The sequence below is a fragment of the Chiloscyllium plagiosum genome, unplaced genomic scaffold (assembly GCF_037043375.1).
Source record: "Chiloscyllium plagiosum isolate Xiang-an unplaced genomic scaffold, Cpla_swu_hap1 HiC_scaffold_45, whole genome shotgun sequence".
NCBI lineage: Eukaryota > Metazoa > Chordata > Chondrichthyes > Orectolobiformes > Hemiscylliidae > Chiloscyllium > Chiloscyllium plagiosum.
In genome coordinates this window covers 2,504,712-2,525,989 of record NW_028270183.1, presented here as the reverse complement: position 1 = coordinate 2,525,989, position 21,278 = coordinate 2,504,712, and the positions used below count along the sequence as shown (strand labels likewise).

General features: G+C 43.3%; 1 protein-coding gene across 2 annotated transcripts in view; it reads right to left on the bottom strand.

Moving 5' to 3' along the window:
* The window catches only part of LOC122552309 (intercellular adhesion molecule 1-like), a 41,729-nt gene extending 22,499 nt beyond the window's left edge, over positions 1 to 19,230 (bottom strand). Inside the window, exons 1-2 of one of the 2 annotated variants that reach the window (XM_087983517.1) lie at positions 18,977 to 19,230; positions 3,635 to 3,907 (exon numbers count right to left, since the gene is read on the bottom strand). In XM_087983517.1, coding sequence (XP_087839643.1) covers positions 3,635 to 3,907; positions 18,977 to 19,043 — 340 coding nt within the window. In that variant the 5' untranslated portion in view covers positions 19,044 to 19,230. The remainder of the gene's footprint in view (positions 1 to 3,634; positions 3,908 to 18,976) is intronic. The other variant, XM_087983516.1, reaches the window with a different exon arrangement.
* Between the last annotated feature and the right edge of the window lie 2,048 nt (positions 19,231 to 21,278).

Sequence of the window (21,278 nt, the reverse complement as noted above, 5' to 3'; positions counted from 1 at the left end):
ATCCAAATGCCTCTTAGATGTTGCAATTGTACCAGCCTCCACATCCTCTGGCAGCTCATTCCATACAGGTACCACCCTCTGCGTGAAAACGTTGCCCCTTAAGTCTCCTTTATATCTTTCCCCTCTCACCCTAAACCTATGCCCTCGAGTTCTGGACTCCCCAACCCCAGGGAAAAGACTTTGTCTATTTATCCTATCTATGCCCCTCATAATTTTGTAAATCTTTATAAGGCCACCCCTCAGCCTCCGACGCTGCAGGGAAAACAGCCCCAGCCTGTTTATCCTCTCCCTGGAGCTCAGATCCTCCAACCCTGACAACATCCTTGTAAATCTTTTCTGAACCCTTTCAAGTTTCACAACATCTTTCCGATAGGAAGGAGACCAGAATTGCACGCAATATTCCAACAGTGGCCTAACCAGTGACCTCCCAACTCCTGTACTCAATACTCTGACCAATAAAGGAAAGCATACTAAATGCCTTATTCACTATCCTATCTACCTGCGACTCCACTTTCAAGGAGCTATGAACCTGCACTCCAAGGTTTCTTTGTTCAGCAACACTCCCTCAGACCTTACCATTAAGTTATAAGTCCTGCTAAGATTTGCTTTCCCAAAATGCAGCACCTCACATTTATCTGAATTAAACTCCATCTGCCACTTCTCATTCCATTGGCCCATCTGGTCCAGATCCTGTTGTAATCTGAGGTAACCCTCTTCACTGTCCACTACACCTCCAATTTTGGTATCATCTGCAAACTTTCTAACTGTACCTTTTATGCTTGCATCCAAATCATTTATGTAAATGACAAAAAGTAGAGGACCCAGCACCAATCCTTGTGGCACTCCACTGGTCACAGGCCTCCAGTCTGAAAAACAACCCTCCTCTTCCACCCTCTGTCTTCCAGCTTTGAGCCAGTTCTGTATTCAAATGGCTAGTTCTCCCTGTATTCCATGAGATCTAACCTTGCTAATCAGTGTCCCACGTGGAACTTTGTCGAACGCCTTACTGAAGTCCATAGAGATCACATCTACTGCTCTGCCCTCATCAATCTTCTTTGTTACCTCTTCAAAAAACTCAATCAAGTTGTGAGATATGATTTCCCACGCACAAAGCCATGTTGACTATCCCAAATCAGTCCTTGCCTTTCCAAATACATGTACATCCTGTCCCTCAGGATTCTCTCCAGGAACTTGTCCAATACAGAGGTCAGGCTCACTGGTCTATAGTTCCCTGGCTTGTCTTTACTGCCCTTCTTAAACAATGGCACCACTTTAGCCAACCTCCAGTCTTCCGGCACCTCACCTGTGACTATCGATGATACAAATATCTCAGCAAGAGGCTCAGCAATGACTTCTCTAGCTTCCCACAGTGTTCTCAGGTACACCTGATCAGGTCCTGGGGATTAATCCACCTTTAACCATTTCAAGGCATCCAACACTTCCTCCTCTGTAATCTGGACATTTTTCACGATGTCACCATCCTTTTCCCTAAAGTCTATATTTTCCATATCCTTTTCCACAGTAAATACTGGTGCAAAGTATTCATTTAGTATCTCCCCATTTTCTGTGGCTCCACACAAAAGCCGCCTTGCTGATCTTTGAGGGGCCCTATTCTCTCCCTAGTTACCCTTTTGTCCTTAATATATTTGTAAAAACCCTTTGGATTCTCCTTAATTCTATTTTCCCAAGCTATCTCATGTCCCCTTTTTGCGCTCCTGATTTCCCTCTTAAGTATATTCCTACTTCCTTTATACTCTTCTAAGGATTCACTCGATCTCTCCTGTCTATACCTGACATATGCTTCCTTCTTTTTCTTAACCAAACCCTAAATTTCTTTAGTCATCCAGCATTCCCTATACCTACCAGCCTTCTCTTTCACCCTGACAGGAATATACTTTCTCTGGATTCTTGTTATCTCATTTCTGAAGGCTTCCCATTTTCCAGCTGTCCCTTTACCTGTGAACATCTGCCTCCAATCAGCTTTCGAAAGTTCTTGCCTAATGTCGTCAAAATTGGCCTTTCTCCAATTTAGAACTTCAACTTTTAGATCTGGTCTATCCTTTTCCATCACTATTTTAAAGCGAAAAGAATTATGTTCACTGGCCCCAAAGTCTCCCCCACTGACACCTCAGTCACCTGCTCTGTCTTATTTCCCAAGAGTAGGTCAAGTTTTACACCTTCTCTAGTAGGTACGTCCACAAACTGAATCAGAAAATTGTCTTGTACACGCTTAAGAAATTCCTCTCCATCTAAACCTTTAACACGATGGCAGTCCCAAGTGATGTTTGGAAAGTTAAAATCTGATGCTTCAAGAAAAGTTAGGTACCTAATAACCAAAAAAGCTGTAGATCTACGAACTGTCAAGAGTATTACTCATTGCTTTTCATCTGCCCCAATATCATTTGCCCAGAAAGCAATAATGCATTCTTTCCGCATACAGGGCCCAGTCTTTGATGGCAGGATCAAATGAGTCAAGCTTCCTAAATAATGACACAATATCAGAAATGCTTATGCCAATTCAGAGATAACTATTGTGAGTGAATTTCTTCAGGATTTCTTCTCATTGCCACTGAAATTACTTCACATAAGCCAGTAAGCCATCGTGGAGTCACCCTTTATTTACATGTGGATAGTCTTTGACACTGATCTGGATCTCTCAGAGCCAGCTCTCAGAATGAACGGAATACTCCTGATTAACAGCCCCAGCCAGTGAACTTATATTGTATAGTGTCCATTTGGCTGACCTTGTTACAATCACTACTGTTACATTGACTATAAATACTGGAGCTTCAATTTCCCCATGAATGGTTAACACCAAGTTACATGAGGAGGTATTGGGGCAGATGATTGAAAGAGGGTATGATCTAGAGAGTGCCTTACAGGAGGAGAGAGAGAAAGATTGAGGTTAAGGGAGTGATTCCAGAGCCTAACAACTTGGCAATTGAAGGCACAGTTTGCAATAGTGGTGATAAAATTCGAGATGAACCAAATGCCTGAATTAGAACAGTGCAGAGATCAGAGGTTTATTGGGCTGGAGGAGATTACAGAGATAGAGAGTGAAGGATTTGTGTGTTTGTTTTAAAGCAGGCAGTAGTTGTTTTTTGAGATAATGAATTTCATTTTGGAGTTCCTACTCTGAGGAAAATAACTAATTGCAGAATGTCAGACGACACCAGGTTATAGTCCAACAGGTTTATTTAAACCCACAAGCTTTTGGAGCATTGCTGCTTCATCAGATGAAGTGAAGGGGCAACACCCCAAAAGCTTGTGATTTCAAATAAACCTGTTGGACTATAACCTGGTGTCAATCGACTTCTGACATTGTCCATCCCAGTCCAACACTGGCAACTCCATATCGTAATTGTGGAATGCAAAGGCTTAAAATGGACACAAGGCAGGAAGAAGGTGAAACCTGATGGAAACAAACTTATTCTAAGGGAATTGGTGTGGTTACTGGTTTCAGCAGATGACTAGGCTATATCACTTAGCTGAGTTTCAATGTGTGTTAAAACATCCCATTTGCCTTAATTTATTTCGGCATTCCAGTATTTAAACCACGGAAAATAGATATTTACTGAGCCAGTAGGGAATCTCTATCACTCACAATTATTTTGTTACAATAATTTTCACTTACTGTAAACAGGGACCACTTTCTTGGCTGAGTTGTGTTCATTCTTACATCTCACAACACAAGGGACAGAAATATCCCATGCTGTGACATTTGGGAAGAAGTCTGATATCCATGTACTTTCACGTTTTCTCTGAGGACTTAGCCCTGATTTATATTCCAAGACAATTAATAGGTTTGAATCCACACATGATGTACTGCAGTTTGCCTTCAATGAGTCTCCAAATTCCAGAACTTGAGGGGTTACGTCGATCCAAATGTCAAGTCCTGCCACATTTACTGCCAAGTAAACAAATCACAGTCAATACATTGGCACTGAATCTATTTCGTATTCAGAGTAACTTCCAGAGGTAAAAACAAGAAACAAAATAAAACATATTGACACATTTCGTAGAAATGAGGTAATCAGAGCTTACCTTCATTGAAGAGTATTCAGACAGCAACTTCCAAAGTCCACACATGTGCAGTTCAATGCATGGACCATGCAGTACCATTTAAGAAGAGCCACCCTCCCCTGGAAGCTGCAGGAAGCCTGAGGGCAGGAAGTGGTCTTTAAATGAGCCATTTAAATGGCTGCCCTCTCCTGCTACTGACAATATGTCATGGTAACAGGAGGATTTTGGCCTCCCATTCTGATACCTTGCCCATTATATTGCCAGCCTTGTTGCCTTTCAACCTGTTGTCATAGCACAGAGCGGAGTGGGCTGGGGGACTTACCCCAGTGTATTTTGTGTGGATTCTTCAGCATGACTACTTCAAAGAATCTTTTCTTCGACAATTCACATTTACTTGCTTTAATCAACTGTATCTGTGATCTCTGTAGTGAGCACAGTATTGTTTTTGATTTTAAAAACTACAACTCCCAGAGCAAATATTGAAAAAATGCCTCTGAACAGGTCAGCACGGACGGGTTTGACCGAAGGATCTGTTTCCATGCTGTACATCTCTATGACTCTATGAATGCACTCAATGAATTCAGTTCCCTCCATTCTTTTCACATTAAAACTATTTCAGTTAATATTGGGGTAGGTAAAAAAAAACAAACTATTACTACTTTGTTGTTTTTGCACTTCTGCGAGTTTGCCAACATCTTTGTTCTTCTGTCTCCCTCTCGAAGTCTGTTGTACATTCCCAAGAGTTTAGCTGCCCTTTTTATGGTACTTAGTGCAATCCATGTGGCTTCATATGATGATGCTTCCAACTTGTCATCCCTCCTTAAAAATATGATTGTTTCTTCAACCACAATTGCTACCCAGTTTTCTGATTAATCCCTCTCTATCGTGTCGGAAAGTTCTGGAGCCAGAAATCCTTCCTGACCCTCTTTAAGCCATGTATGGTATCATACTGCCCTCAGCTGGTCTGTCCTATTTATTATACTCCTCACATTAAAATTATCTAAACTGTGGTCATTTTGCCATCCAGGCTTATTTGCTTTTCTGAATTCACCACAGGTTTCTAGCCAACAACCAAAATGTTTTTTCCCGAAGAACCATAACAAAAAAATTATCCGTTCCTGTTGAGCTCATCACCACTTAACATCCATCTAGAACCATAGAGTTGTACAGCAGGGAAGGGGCTACTGGACCCATTGTGTCCATGTCGATCATCAGACAGCTATTTATTCTTATCCATTATCTGGCAGTTAGCCCATAGCCTTGGAATCTAACATGATTCAAGTGTTTATATTTTAAAAATCTTCTTAATTATCTTGGGAACTCATAGAGTCATAGATTCATACAGCATGAAAAAAGACCCTCCAGTCCACTCATCCTCACCAACTAGACATCCCAATCTGACCTAATCCCATTTGCCACCATTTTGTCCATATCTCCTCTGATCCCTTCCTATTCATATATCCATCCAGAAGCCTTTTAAATGTTGGAATTGTATCCACCTCCATCGTTTCCTCTGGCAGCTTGTTCCATGCACGCACCACCATCTGCTTGAAAAAGTGATCCCTCAGGTCCTTTTTAAATCTTTCCTCTTTCACCTTAAACCTATGCCCTCTAGTTTTGGACACCCCTACCCAGGGAAAAAGACCTTGGCTATTCACCCTATCTATGCCACTTAGGATTTTATAAACCTCTACAAGATCACCTTCAGCCTCCAATGGTATTGTGTCTCTGCCTATAGCTCAAACCCTCCAATCCCGGCAACATCCTTGTAAATTTTTCTGCACCCTCTCAAGTTTAACAACATCCTTTCTATAGATGGATAACCAGAATTGTAAACAGTATTCTAAAAGTGGCCTCACCAATGTCCTGTACAGCCACAACATGGCATCCAACTCCTATACTCAGTGTTCTGACCAATGAAGACAAGCATACTAAACTCCTTCTTCACCACCCTGTCTACCTATGTATTACACTTCGAGTGACTATGCATCTCCACCTCTAGGTCTCTTTGTTTGGCAGTACTCCCTATCATTAATTGTATAACTCATGCCCTTGCTTAGCTTGCCAAAATGCAATACCTCACATTTATCCAACTTAAACTCTATCTGCCACTTCTCAGCCGATTGGCCTATCTGACCAAGGTCCCATTGTACTCTGAGATAATCTTATTCACTGTCCACTACGCAACCAATTCTGGTGTCATCTACAAACTCACCAACCATACTTGCTATATTCAGATCCAAAACTTCTATATAAATGACAAAACCCTGTGAATCCAGCACTGATCCCTGTGGCACACTGCTGATCATAGCCCTCCAGTCTGAAAAACAACTCTCCACCACCATGTTCTGTCTCCTACCTTCAAGCCAATTGTGAAACCTTGTTGAATGCTTTGCTGAAGTCCATTTAGACTGCTTTTATCAGTCTTATGAATCACCCAACACCAGGTTATAGTTCAACAGGTTCTCGATTAGAGTGGTGCTGGAAAAGCATAGCAGTTCAGGCAGCATCTGAGGAGCAGGAAAATCGACGTTTCGGGCAAAAGCCCTTCATCAGTCATAGAGGCAGAGTGCCTGCAGAGTGGAGAGATAAATGAGAGGAGGGTGGGGAAAAAGTAGCATAGAGTACAATAGGTGAATGGGGGTGGGGATGGAGGTGATAGGTCAGGGAGGTAACCCACCCCTCAACTACCTCGTCCAAGTCATTTATAAAAACTAGTAAAAGCAGAGGCTCAAGAACAGAGCCCTGCGGAACCCCACTCAACACTGACCTCCAGGCAGAATACTTTCCATCTACAACCACTCTCTGCTGTCTGTCAGCCAGCCAATTCTGAATCCAGATAGCCAAATCTCCCTGTATCCCATACTTCCTGACTTTATGAATGAGCCTACCATGGGGAACTTATCAAATACCTTGCTGAAGTCCATATACACCACATCCACTGTTCGACCTTCGTCGATCTGTCTTGTCACCTCCTCGAAGAACTTAATAAGATTTGTGAGGCATGACCAGGGCTTATGCCCGAAACGTCGATTCTCCTGTTCCCTGGATGCTGCCTGACCTGCTGCGCTTTTCCAGCAACAAATTTTCAGCTCTGATCTCCAGCATCTGCAGACCTCACTTTCACCTGCCCCTCACAAAGCCATGCTGACTGCCTTTAATCACGCTATGCTTTGCCAAATAGTCTCAGATCCTATCCCTCAGAATTCTTTCCAAAACTTTGCTGACCAAAGACATAAGACTGACTGGTCTGTAATTGCCAGGGATTTCGCTATTACTCTTCTTGAAAAGAGAAACAACATTCGCCTCCTTCCAATCCTCTGGCACGACTTCCTTGGAGAGTGAGGAGGCAAAGATCTTCGCCATCGGCTTAGCAACCTCCTTTCTTGCTTCCTGAAGCAACCTAGGATAAATCTGGCTCTGGGAACTTATCAATGTTAATGTTTTCCAAAATTTCCAGCACATCAACTTCATCAACCTTGATCTGGTCAAGCCTGTATCCTAGCTCCTCAAAGTTCTCATTCACAACAAGCTCCCTTTCCTTGGAGAAAACTGAAGCAAAATACTCATTTAGGGCTTCCCCTATCTGCTCAGACTCCATGCACAAGTTCCCTCCGCTATCCCTGATCGGCCCTACCTTCTCCCTGATCATTCTCTTATTCCTCACGTATGAGTAAAATGCCTTTGGGTTCTCCCTAATCCTATTTGCCAAGCCTTTTTCATGCCCCCTCCTGGCTCTCCTCAGTCCATTTATGAGGTCCTTTCTTGCAAGCCTGTACTCCTTTAGAGCTATGTTGGATCCTTTCTTCCTCCACCTTTGTAAGCTGCCTTCTTCCTTTTGACGAGAAGTTCCTGTGTTCTCATCATCCAAGGTTCCTTAATCTTACCCCTTCTTATCTGTCTCAGAGGAATAAATGTGTGCATCACTCGCAACAACTGCTCCTTAAACAGTCTCCACATGTCTGCTGTGTCCTTTCTGTGGAACAATTGCTCCCAGTCCGTACTTCCCAACTCCTGTCTGATAGCATCATAATTTCCTTTTCCCCAATTAAATATCTTCCCTCGGTAACTGCTCCTTTCCATCTCTAAGGCTATGTTAAATTTTAGGCAGTTGTGATCACTGTCACTAAAGTGTTCTCCCACCGCGAGATCTGACACCTGTCCTGGCTCAGTACCGAGCACCAAATCCAAAATAACCTCTCCCCTCATCGGTCTGTCTACATACTGAGTAAGGAAACCCTCCTGAACACACCTGACAAAAACGGCTCCATCCAAACTATCTGCACTGAAGAGGTTCCAGTCGATATTGGGAAAGTTGAAATCACCCATAACTACAACCCTGCTACCTCTGCATTTTTCTAGAATCTGCCCGCCTATGTGTTCTTCAATCTCCCTACTGCTATTGGGGGTCTGTAGAAAACCCCAATGTGGTGGCTGCTCCCTTGCTGTTCCTAACTTCCACCCATACGACTCAGTAGACAGACCTTCCTCAACAACCTTTGTTTCTGTAGCTGTGATGCATTCTCGGATTAGCAATGCTCCACCCCCTCCTTGTTTTCCACCCTCCCTGTTCTTTTTAAACATTCTAAACCCTTGAACATCAAGCAACCATTCCTGCCCCTGTGAAACCCACGTCTTTGCATTTGCAGAATTGTATTTGCAGATATATTCCATATTGTTCAAAAAACACACAAGCTGTAGGCAGTCAGTCCATGTGAGATTTTATAAATTCCTACTTTGGAAATAGAACCAGTCTGATTCAAGGTTGGAATACAGACAAGACTCTAACCTCACACCTTTAATGCATTGTCTGAGCTGAGATGTCACCTTTTTTATAACACCTTAAGTTATCTCATGATAGTGACTTGAAAGAAGTTCTGGGATTTACATATTAATGAATTGAAACCTGCAACCCATTTTAAGTGATTAAAGACTTAACAGCCATCTAGGTTTGTTCAAAATATTGCATCGGTTTATGACAGCTTGATCGTTCACTATAAGTTCTGTGTCCTATAATCCTGCCCCACTAGCTGCCTGACAAAGAAGCAGTGCTCCGAAAGATTAGATTAGATTAGATCAGGAATTCCTGATGAAGGGCTTTTGCCCGAAACGTCAATTTCACTGCTCCTTGGATGCTGCCTGAACTGCTGTGCTCTTCCAGCACCACTAATCCAGAATCTGGTTTCCAGCATCTGCAGTCATTGTTTTTACCGTGTAGGTAGGCCAGCTAGAGGGGAGGCCATATTGGATTTGGTAGTTGGCTAGGAACCAGGTCAGGTGTCAAATCTCTTGGTGGGAGAGCATTTCGATGATAGTGAGAAACTTTTACTATCGTCATGGAGAGGGATAGGATTAGATGGTTTGGGAAAGTATTTAACTAGGAGAGGGGGAATTACAGTACTATTACCCTGGAACTGCTGTGTCTAAATTGGGAACAGAAAAATGCACAACAGAAATGTGGAGGTTGTTTAGGGAGCACTTGCTGATAATGCTGGACAGGTTTGTCCCACTGAGGCAAGAAAGGGATGGTAGGGTGAAGGAACCTTGGATGACAAGAAATGTGGAAGATCTAATCGAGAAATAATGAAGCTTACTTAAGGTTGAGGAGGCAAGGATCAGACAGGGCTCCAGAGAGTTACGAGATAGCCAGGAAAGAACTGAAGAATGGATTTATGAGAGCTAGATGGGGGCATGAAAATGCTTTAGCGATTGGATTAAGGAAAACCCTAAGGAATTCTACACTTATGTGAGGAACAAGAGGATGGCCAGAGTCAAAGTAGATCAGGGATAGTGGAGGGACCTTGTGCCTGGAGTCGGAGGAGGTAGGGGAGGTCCTTCATGATTACTTTGCTTCAGTAATCACTACTGAGAGGGACTTTTACCTTTGTGAGGACAGCTTAAAGCAGGCTGATATGCTTCAACAGTTTGATGTTAAGAAAGAGGATGTGCTGAAAAGATGGGCCAGATGGGATATACCTAAGATTACTACAGGGAGCAAGGGAAGAGATTGCTGTGCCTTTGGTGATGATCTATGTCCTCACTGTCCACTGGAGTAGTAGCAGATGATTGGAGGGTGGCAAATGTTATTCCCTTGTTTACAAAAGCGAATAGGGATAATTCTGGGAATTACAGACCAGTCAGTCTTATGTCTGTAGTGGGCAAATTATTGGAGAGATTCTGAGAGACAGGACTGATGATTACTTGGAAAACCATAGTTTCATTAGAGATAGCATGGCTTTGTGAGTTGCGGGTCATGCCTCACAAGCTTTGTTGAAGGATATGACAAAAAACATTGATGAAGGTAGAGTAATGGATATGATGTAAATGGATTTTAGCAAAGCATTTGATAAGGTACCTCATGGTAGGGGCATTCAGAAAGTAAGGAAGCATAGGTTACAGGGATATTTCCTGTCTGGACACAGAATTGGCTGGCCAATAGAGGACAGAGGGTGGTAGTAGATGGAAAGTATTCAGCCTGGAGCTCGGTGACCAGTGATGTTCCATAGGGATCTGTTCTGTGGCCTCTGCTCTTTGTGATTTTTAGAAATGACTTGGTGAGGAAGTAGAAGGGTGGGTTAATAAGTTTGACAATGGCATGACCGTTTGTGGAGTGGTTGATAGTTTGGAGGGCTGGTGTAGTTGCAACGGGACATTGACAGGATGCAGAGCTGGGCTGAGAAGTGGCAGATGGAGTTCAACCTGAAAAATGTGAAATGATTCATTTTGGAAGTTTGAATTTGAATACAAAATATAGGATTAAAGGCAGGATTCTTGGCAGTGTAGAGGAACAGAGCAATCTTGGGGTCCATGTCCATAGATCCCTCATATTTGTCACCCAAATTGATAGGGTTGTTAAGAAGTTACACGGTATGTTGCCTTTCATTAGCAGGGGAATTGAGTTTAAGAGCTGTAAAGTTGTGCTGCAGCTCTGTAGAGCCCTGGTTAGACCACACTTGGAATATTGTGTTCAGTTCTGGTTGCCTCGTTATCGGAAGCTTTATAGAGAGTGCAGAGGAGATTTACCAGGATGCTGCCTGGACTGGAGAGCATGTCTTATGAAGAAAGGTTGAGGGAGCAAGGGTTTTTCTCATTGGAGCAAAGAAGGATGAGAGATGACTTGACAGAGGTGTACAAGATGATGAGAGGTATAGATAGAGTGAATAGTCCAAGAATTTTTTCTAGAGCGGAAATGAATATCATGAAGGACATAATTTTAAGGTGTTTGGAGGAAGGTTTAGAGGAGATGTCAGAGGTAGTTCTTTACACAGAGAGTGGTGTGTGTGTAGAATGCACTGCCAGCAGTGGTAGTAGTGTCAGATACATTAGGGACATCTAAGCGACTCTTGGATAGGCACATGGATAATAGTGGAATGAAGGGAATGTAGGTTAGTTTGATCTTCCAGGTCAGCACAACATCGAGGGCTGAAGGGCCTGTACTGTGCTGTACTGATCTATGTTCTATGTAATTAGTGAGACACTATTTCCCATGCACCAAGCCATGTTGTCGATCCCTAATCAGTCTTTGCTTTTCCAAATGCATGTAGATCCTGTTCCTCAGAATCTCCTCCAATAACTTGCCCCCCCACTGACGTAAGGCTCATCAGTCTATAATTCCCCACTTTTTCCTTACATCCTATTCTTAAATAATGTCACCACATTAGCCAAACTCCAGTCTTCCAGTGCCCACCCTATTGATGATACAAATATCCAGACTGTAGGGATTCTATCCCTGTAATCTGTGCCGTGGCTTCCCACAAAGTTCTGTGATACACTTGATCAGGTCTGACAGATTTATCTGCCTATTTGAATTTTAAGACCTCCAGCACATCCTCTTCTATAATGTTAACTCTCTCCAAGACATTTGCCAAAGCTATCACTTGTCCCTTTTTTGCCTTCCTGATTTCCCTCCTACTGCCCTGATACTAGTCTAGGGATTCACTCAATCCCAGCTGTCTATACCCGACATATACCTCCTTTTTCTAACCAGAGACTCAATTTCTCTAGTCATCCAGCATTCCCTACACCTACCAGCCTTGCCCTTTGCACGAACAGGAACATAATACCATCAACATTGGCCTTGCCCTAACTTAGAGCTTTAATTTTTTGATCAGTTCTATACTTTTTTATAATTATTTTAAGACAAATAAAATTATGATCACTTGCTTCAAAGTGCTCCTCCACTGACACCTCAGTCACTTGCTTTGTTTCCTAACAGGAGATCAAATATTGCTCTTTCCCTAATAGATACATGCATATGTTGAATAAGGATGTTTTCCTATACACACTTAACAAAGTCCTCCCCATCTAGGCACTTAACACAATGAGAATCCTAGTCATTTCGCCATTCCTGATGAAAGGCTTTTGCCCGAAACATCGATTCTCCTGCTCCTCAGATGCTGCCTGACGTGCTGTGCTTTTTCAGCACCACACTCTCTAATCTCCAGCATCTGCAGTCCTCACTTTCGACTATGAGAAAACCTAGTCAGCTTTTGGAAAGTTAAACCTGTTTCTATCACCCTTTCAGGTAGCGACTTCCAGTAACCCACCACCCACCCTCTGGTGAAGAAAATATGCTTTAAATCACGTCTCTTGAGAGGAAAGCTTTCTTCCCATCTCCTTTAGATTAGGTTCACTACAGTGTGGAAACAGGCCCTTTGGCCCAGCAAGTCCACACCAAACCTCCAAAATATAACCCACCCAGACCCATTCCCCTCCCCTATATTTACCCTGACTAATGCACCTAACATTATGGGCAATTTAGCATGGCCAAGTCACCTAAACTGCACATCTTTGGATTATGGGGGAAACCGGAGCACCCAGAGGAAATCCACGCAGACACAGGGAGAACATGCAAACTCTACTTAGACAGTCACCCAAGCCTGGAATCAAACCCAGGTCCCTGGCACTGTGAGGCAGCAGTACTAACCACTGAGCCACCATGCCACCCCAAATTTATTTATGCCCCCCAATTGTGTACACCTCAACCAGGTCCCCATTCAGTCTTCTGTGCTCTAAGGAAAACAACCCCAGTCCATCTCGTCTCTTTTCATCACTGAGTTGCTGTAGCCCAGGCAACATCCTGCTGAATCTCCTCTGCACCCCCTCCAATGCAATCACATCTTTCCAATAGTGTGGTGACCAGAACGGCACACAGTACTAGCTGTGGCCTAACTAGTGTTAAAAATCAGACAACACCAGGTTATAGTCCAACAGGTTTATTTGGAAGTACTAGGTTTCGGAGCACTGCTCCTTCATCAGGTAGCTAGTGTGGTAGGATCATTGGACATAGAATTGAGAGTAAACAATCAAATTATCAAACAACTGATGCAATGTATTGAACAAACTTAGATTGTTGTTCAGTCTTTAATCACTTAGAATGGGGATGCACGGTTTCATTCATTAAAATGTAAATCCCAGAACTTCTTTCAGCATAGGAAGGGAAAAAGTTTAGACTCTGAAGGGAGATGACAGAGAGTTAGGCAGAAATTTAAAAAGGAGGTCCTCAAGGGTAGTAATATCTGGATTACTCCCAGTGCTACGAGCTAGTGAGGGCAGGAATAGGATAAAGCAGATGAATGTATGGCTGAGTCAAGCAGTCAGGGCAGGCAGGGACAAGGTAGGACTAATAAATTAAACTACATTAATTTCGGTGCAAGGGGCCTAACAGGGAAGGCAGATGAACTCAGGGCACGGTTAGGAACATGGGACTGGGATGTCATAGCAATTACAGAAACATGGCTCAGGGATGGGCAGGATGGCAGCTTAATGTTCCAGGATACAAATGCTACAGGAAGGATAGAAAGGGAGGCAAAAGTGGCATTTTTGATAAGGGATAGCATTACAGCTGTGCTGAGGGAGGATATTCCTGGAAATACATCCGGGGAAGTTATTTGGGTGGAACTGAGAAATAAGAAAGGGATGATAATCATATTGGGATTGCATTAGAGACCCCCCAATAGTCAGAGGGAAATTGAGAAACAAACTTGTAAGAAGATTTCAGCTATCTGTAAGAATAATAGGGTAGATACGGATTGGGATTTTAACTTTCCAAACATCAACTGGGACTGCCGTAATGTTAAAGGTTTAGATGGAGAGGAATTTCTTAAGTGTGTACAAGACAATTTTCTGATTCAGTATGTGGATGTGCCTACTAGAGAAGGTGCAAAACCTGACCTACTGTTGGGAAATAAGGCAGGGCAGGTGACTGAGGTGTCAGTGGGGGAGCACTTTGGGGCCAGTGAACATAATTCTATTCATTTTAAAATAGTGATGGAAAAGGATAGACCAGATCTAAAAGTTGAAGTTCTAAATTGGAGAAAGGCCAATTTTGATAGTATTAGGCAAGAACTTTCGAAAGCTGATTGGAGGCCGATGTTTGCAGGTAAAGGGACGGCTGGAAAATGGGAAGCCTTCAGAAATGAGATAACAAGAATCCAGAGAAAGTTTATTCCTGCCAGGGTGAAAGGGAAGGCTGGTAGGTATAGGGAATGCTGGATGACCAAAGAAATTGAGGGTTTGGTTAAGAAAAAGAAGGAAGCATATGTCAGGTATAGACAGGAGAGATCGAGTGAATCCTTAGAAGAGTATAAAGGAAGTAGGAGTATACTTAAGAGGGAAATCAGGAGGGCAAAACGGGGACATGAGATAGCGTTGGCAAATAGAATTAAGGAGAATCCAAAGGGTTTTTACAAATATATTAAGGACAAAAGAGTAACTAGGGAAGAGAATACGGCCCCTCAAAGATCAGCAAGGCAGCCTTTGTGTGGAGCCATAGAAAATGGGGGAGATACTAAAGGAATATTTTGCATCAGTATTTATTGTGGAAGAGGATATGGAAGATATAGACTATAGGGAAATAGATGGTAACATCTTGCAAAATGTCCAGATTACAGAGGAGGAAGTGCTGGATGCCTTGAAACAGTTAAAGGTGGATAAATCCCCAGGATCTGATCAGATGTACCCGAGAACTCTGTGGGAAGCTAGAGAAGTGATTGCTGGGCCTCTTGCTGAGATATTTGTATCATCAATAGTCACATGTGAGGTGCCATAGACTAGAGTTTGGCAAACGTGGTGCCACTGTTTAAGAAGGGCGGTAAAGTCAAGCCAGGGAACTATAGACCGGTGAGCCTGACCTCAGTGATAGGCAAGTTGTCGAAGGGAACCTTGAGGGACAGGATGTACATGTATTTGGAAAGGCAAGGACTGATTAGGGATAGTCAACATGGCTTTGTGCATGGGAAATCATGTCTCACAAACTTGATTGCATTTTTTGAAGAGGTAATGAAGAAGATTGATGAGGGCAGAGCAGTAGATGTGATCTCTATGGACTTCAGTAAGGTGTTCGACAAGGTTCCCCATGGGAGACTGATTAGCAAGGTTAGATCTCATGAAATACAGGGAGAACTAGCCATTTGGATACAGAACTGGCTCAAAGGTAGAAGACAGAGGATGGTGGTGGAGGGTTGTTTTTCAGACTGGAGGCTTGTGACCAGTGGAGTGCCACAAGGATCGGTGCTGGGTCCTCTACTTTTTGTCATTTACATAAATGATTTGGATGCGAGCATAAGAGGTACAGTTAGAAAGTTTGCAGATGACATCAAAATTGGAGGTGTGGACAGCGAAGAGGGTATACCTCAGATTACAACAGGATCTCGACCAGATGGGCCAATGGGCTGAGAAGTGGCAAATGAAGTTTAATTCAGTTAAATGTGAGGTGCTGCATTTTGGGAAAGCAAATCTTAGCAGGACTTATACACTTTATGGTAGGGTCCTAGGGAGTGTTGCTGAACAAAGAGACCTTGGAGTGCAGGTTCATAGCACCTTGAAAGTGGAGTCGCAGGTAGATAGGATAGTGAAGAAGGCGTTTGGTATGCTTTCATTTATTGGTCAGAGTATTGAGTACAGGAGTTGGGAGGTCCTGCTGTGGCTGTACAGGACATTAGTTAGGCCACTATTGGAATATTGTGTGCAATTCTGGCCTCCTTCCTATCGGAAAGATGTTGTAAAACTTGAAAGGGTTCAGAAAAGATTTACAAGGATGTTGGAGGGTTGGAGGATTTGAGCTGCATGGAGAGGCTGAACAGGCTGGGGCTGTTTTCCCTTGAGCATCGGAGGCTGAGGGGTGACCTTAAAGAGGTTTACAAAATTATGAGGTGCATGGATAGGATAAATAGACAAAGTCTTTTCCCTGGGGTTGGTGAGTCCAGAACCAGAGGGCACAGGTTTAGGGTGAGAGGGGAAAGATATAAAAGAGACCAATGGGGCAACGTTTTCACACAGAGGGTGGTACCTGTATGGAATGAGCTGCCAGAGGATGTGGTGGAGGCTGGTACAATTGCAACATTTAAAAGGCATTTGGATGGGTATATGAATAGGAAGGGTTTGGAGGAATATGGGCCGGGTGCTGGCAGGTGGGACTAGATTGGGTTGGGATATCTGGTCGGCATGGACGGGTTGGACCGAAGGGTCTGTTTCCATGCTGTACATCTCTATGACTCTAAGTCACATTCCCAAGATAACATAAGGTTTTATTTTAAAAAAGTGATGTCTCATCTCAGACAATGCATTAAAGGTGTGAGTTTAGAGTCTGACTGTATCCCAACCTTGAATCAGACTGGTTCTATTTCCAAAGTTGGAATTTATCAAATCCCACGTGGACTGACTGCCTACAGACTGTGTGCTTTTTCAGCAAAATAGCATATATCTGCAGACACAATTCTGCAAAAGCAAATGCACCCCATAGACTAATATGTGTGTGTGCATACTTGTGAGGGAGGGAGAGTATGTGTGTGAGAAACAGGGAGAGAGTGTGTGAGTGAATATGCATTTGTGAGTGTGGGTGTCTGTATTTGTGCATGCTTAATACAGTGTGTGTGTGTGAGTCTGATGGAATATATATCTGTGAGAGGGTGTGTGCACATCTGAGAGAATGTGTGTGGATGAGAGAGTGTCTGCATAAGTGTGCGTGATCGTGTAAGAGTGTGTATATATTTGTTCAATACATTGCATCAGTTGTATGACACTGATCTTTTACTAAAATTCTGTGTCCTATGATCCTGTCTCACGAGCTGATGAAGGAGCAGCGTTGTTGGCTATTACCTGGTGTTGTGTGATTTTTAACTTGTTCACCCCAGTCCAACACCAGCACCTCCACAGCATGGCTTACTAGTGTTGGAAACAGCTCCATCATAACCTCACTGCTCTTGTATTCAATGCCTTGAATAATAGAGGCAAGTATCCCATGTGCCTTCCTAACCACCTTATCTACCTGCCATGTGGCTTTCAAGGATTTAAGAACATCTGCACCAAGGTCCCTCGGATCCTCTGTATGTCGGGTCTGACCATTCACTTGCCTTGTTAGTCTACCCAAAATGTATAATCTCACCGTTTTCAGGATTACATTTCATTTGCCATTGTTCGGCCTGTTTTGGATCTTCTTTATTATACTGTAATCTAAGACTTTCCTGTTTATTATTTACCACACCACCAAACAAACATACTGATCATAACTTCTGCATTCATGTTTAGATCATCACCTTACACAACAAACAGCAAAGGACCCAGCACCAGTTCCTGTAGAACCCCACTGGACACAGGTTTCCAGTCACTAAAATTCTTCAACCACCAGCTTCTCTTCTTATCACTGGCCGATTTTGGAGCCATTTGCCAAATTGCCCTGGATTCCGTGGGCTCTGATATTCTTGGGCAGGGTGTGAGCATTCTGAACCTCCAACCCTCTACACAAGCTTGATAGTTACTACTGAACACTCTCTCTACCCGATAAACGCAACCACTGGGATGGCAAATGTCTCCATTTGTGATTTTAAAACCATGTTTTCCTGTTGTTTGAAAGTCTGATATTTCATTCTGTCTTGATCTCATGTGTACTTCCCAATCATTTATTTTCATTTGTCTAAAATGTTAATGAAAATGAAAAATCCCCTCTTGTTAAACTCTCGGGTGTAATTTCTGGTGAGGAGTGGTCTGTGGCTGTATTTGACTGAGATTAACTACATACCGTACTGGATGCCGTCACTGTTGCTGGAAAGTCCCCGGACTGTTCCGCGGACGGAGCGAGGTCACTCCAAGGACAGGAGAACATTCTTGGGGAAAGTTTCAGTCCAGCTCAGTGGGGAATGCCCCTCACTTTGCCGTTACCTGAGCCACTCATAACCGTGTCCATCTTTATTACCGAGGATTTCTACCGCAGTATTCAATACTGAACGGAACAGACGGATTCTTTACATAGTGGACAATGACTGGTTCATGTCCAGGATTTGCTCCGTGTGTGTGTGTTGGGGCAGTTTGAACAGACAGTTGGAATTGCTGCTCCCGGGATGGTACACCGGCAGCAACTCAGCACCGTCAGGTCTAACAGCACCGGAACAGCAGAAACCACACTGATACAACTGACTGAACTCAACGGAGCCCAGAGCTCTGCGATCTCTGCTCGAGGGACGGTGAAGAGAGTCGAGATTCTGGATTAGTGGTGCTGGAAGAGCACAGCAGTTCAGGCAGCATCCGGTCCTCAGCTGTGCTCTTCCAACACCACTAATCTGGAATCAGGTTTCCAGCAACTGCAGTCATTGTTTTTACCTAGAAGAGAGTCGAGAGCCTGGGCTGGGTGTGGGGTTATAGAACCCCACTTCCAGCTAACCCATCAAACATTTCAGCGAACGTACGAAGCCTCATTTATCACAAAACAGGCTGAATCAGAGCAACACTCAATCCTGAATAACCATCTCTCTCTCCTTTTTGCTTCTAACACAGACCAGAAACGTGTCCAATAATGTTGTTCTTAATATTAACGAATAACAAGAAAATCAATCCTTCATTACAGTACAAGTACACACGAGAAATGTCCGCATTTAAACATAACTGTACGCATCGTGAAGTGCAGCACAAATACACCCAGTAAACACTATCCACTGATTTTAAATATGTTTTTACCCACTTGTCACATAAGAAGTCACAGTGAAGAACTGCAGAAGTCCATGAGGTGAAAAGATCTGGAAGCTCATGTCGCCAGAATGTGGATGGGCTCTGCAATCTGTACTCGACCTGACTAACTCAGCTCGATGTTAATGAAAATGACCTCTGTCCTTTCCCGGAAATTATTTAAAAAACAATGGCAAGAATTCCAGTGGAAAAATTCCAACATCTTGTTTCAACATTTGATATATTGCCATCTCCCAAATGTGGGAGGCATTCAATTCACAGCAGGCTGAGAGCAACTGAACAGATCAGAAACCTTCCCCAGAATTAATAAAATCAAGCCTACTCAGAGATCAAGATACATATAGCTCAATGCCTCTCTGCTTTCTGTCAAATGGAGAAGGAAGTAAAGCAAGTTCTTCACAACTGGGTTCCTGTTTATATCCAGACAGTTTAGCTTCGTCAGAAACAGAGAAAAGGAGCTGGAGTAGGCCATTCAGTCCTTCTCGCCTGCTTGTCTATCATTATGCTCATGGCAAATAAAGTCATAGAGATGTGCAGCATGGAAACAGACCTTTCGGTCCATGCTGGCCAGATATCCCAACCCAGTTTAGTCTCACCTGCTAGCACCCGGCCCATATCCCTCCAAACCCTTTCTATTCACATACCCATCCAAATGCCTCTTAAATGTTGTCATTGTACCAGCCTCCACCACTTCCTCTGGCAGCTCATTCCATACACGTACCACCCTCTGCGTGAAAACATTACCCCCATAGGTCTCTTTTATATCTTTCCCCTCTCACCCTAAACCTATGCCCTCTGGTTCTGGACTCCCTGACCCCAGGGAAAAGACTTTGCCTATTTACCCTATCCATGCCCCTCATAATTTTGTAAACCTCTATAAGGTCACTCCTCAGCCTCCGACGCTCCAGGAAAAACAGCCCCAGCCTGTTCAACCTCTCCCTATAGCTCAAATCCTCCAACCCTGGCAACATCCTTGTAAATCTTTTCTGAACCCTTTCAAGTTTCACATCATCTTTCCGATAGGAAGGAGACCAGAATTGCACACAATATTCCAACAATGGCCTAACCAATGTCCTGTACAGCCGCAACATGACCTCCCAACTCCTGAACTCAATACTCTGACCAATAAAGGAAAGCATACCAAACGCCGCCTTCACTATCCTATCTACCTGTGACTCCACTTTCAAGGAGTTATGAACCTGCACTCCAAGGTCTCTTTATTCAGCAATACTCCCTAGGACCCTACCATTAAGTGTATAGTCCTGCTAAGATTTGCTTTCCCAAAATGCAGCACCTCGTATTTATCTGAATTAAACTTCATCTGCCATTGGCCCATCTGATCGAGATCCTGTTATAATCTGAGGTATACCCTCTTCGCTGTCTGCTACACCTCCAATTTTGGTGTCATCTGCAAACTTTCTAACTGTACCTCTTATGCTCGCATCCAAATCATTTATGTAAATGACAAAAAGTAGAGGACCCAGCACCGATCCTTGTGGCACTCCACTGGTCACAGGCCTCCAGTCTAAAAAACAACCCTCCACCACCATCCTCTGTCTTCTACCTTTGAGCCAGTTCTGTATCCAAATGGCTAGTTCTCCCTGTATTCCATGAGATCTAACCTTGATAATCAGTCTCCCATGGGGAACCTTGTTGAACGCCTTACTGAAGTCCATATAGATCATATCTACTGCTCTGCCCTCATCAATCTTCTTTGTTACCTCTTCAAAAAACTCAATCAAGTTTGTGAGACATGATTTCCCATGCACAAAGCCATGTTGACTATCCCTAATCAGTCCTTGACTTTCCAAATACATGTACATCCTGTCCCTCAGGATTCCCTCGAATAACCTGCCCATCACTGATGTCTGGCTGATCATCCAACTCATTCCCCTGTTACTGATTTCACTCCATATCCTTTGATCCTTTTAGTCCTAAGAAATACATCCACATCTTTCTCAAAAGTCGTCAATGTTTTGGCCTCAACAGTTTTCTGTAGCAGAGAATTCCAAAGGCTGACCACAATCTGGGGAAAATGAAATCCTTCTAATGTCAATCCTAAATAGCCTACCCTGTATTCTTGGACTATGACCCCTGGTTCTGGATTCCCTGGTCATTGGGACCATCCTTCCTGTATTTATCCTCTAATCCTATTAGAATTTTATAGGTTTCTAAGAGATCCTTCCTTATTCTTATAAATTCTAGTGAATCTGGTCCGAACCAATCCAGTCTGCCTCCATACATCAATCTGGCCATTCCAGGAGTTAGTCTAGTAACAAAAACAGAAAGTGCTGGGA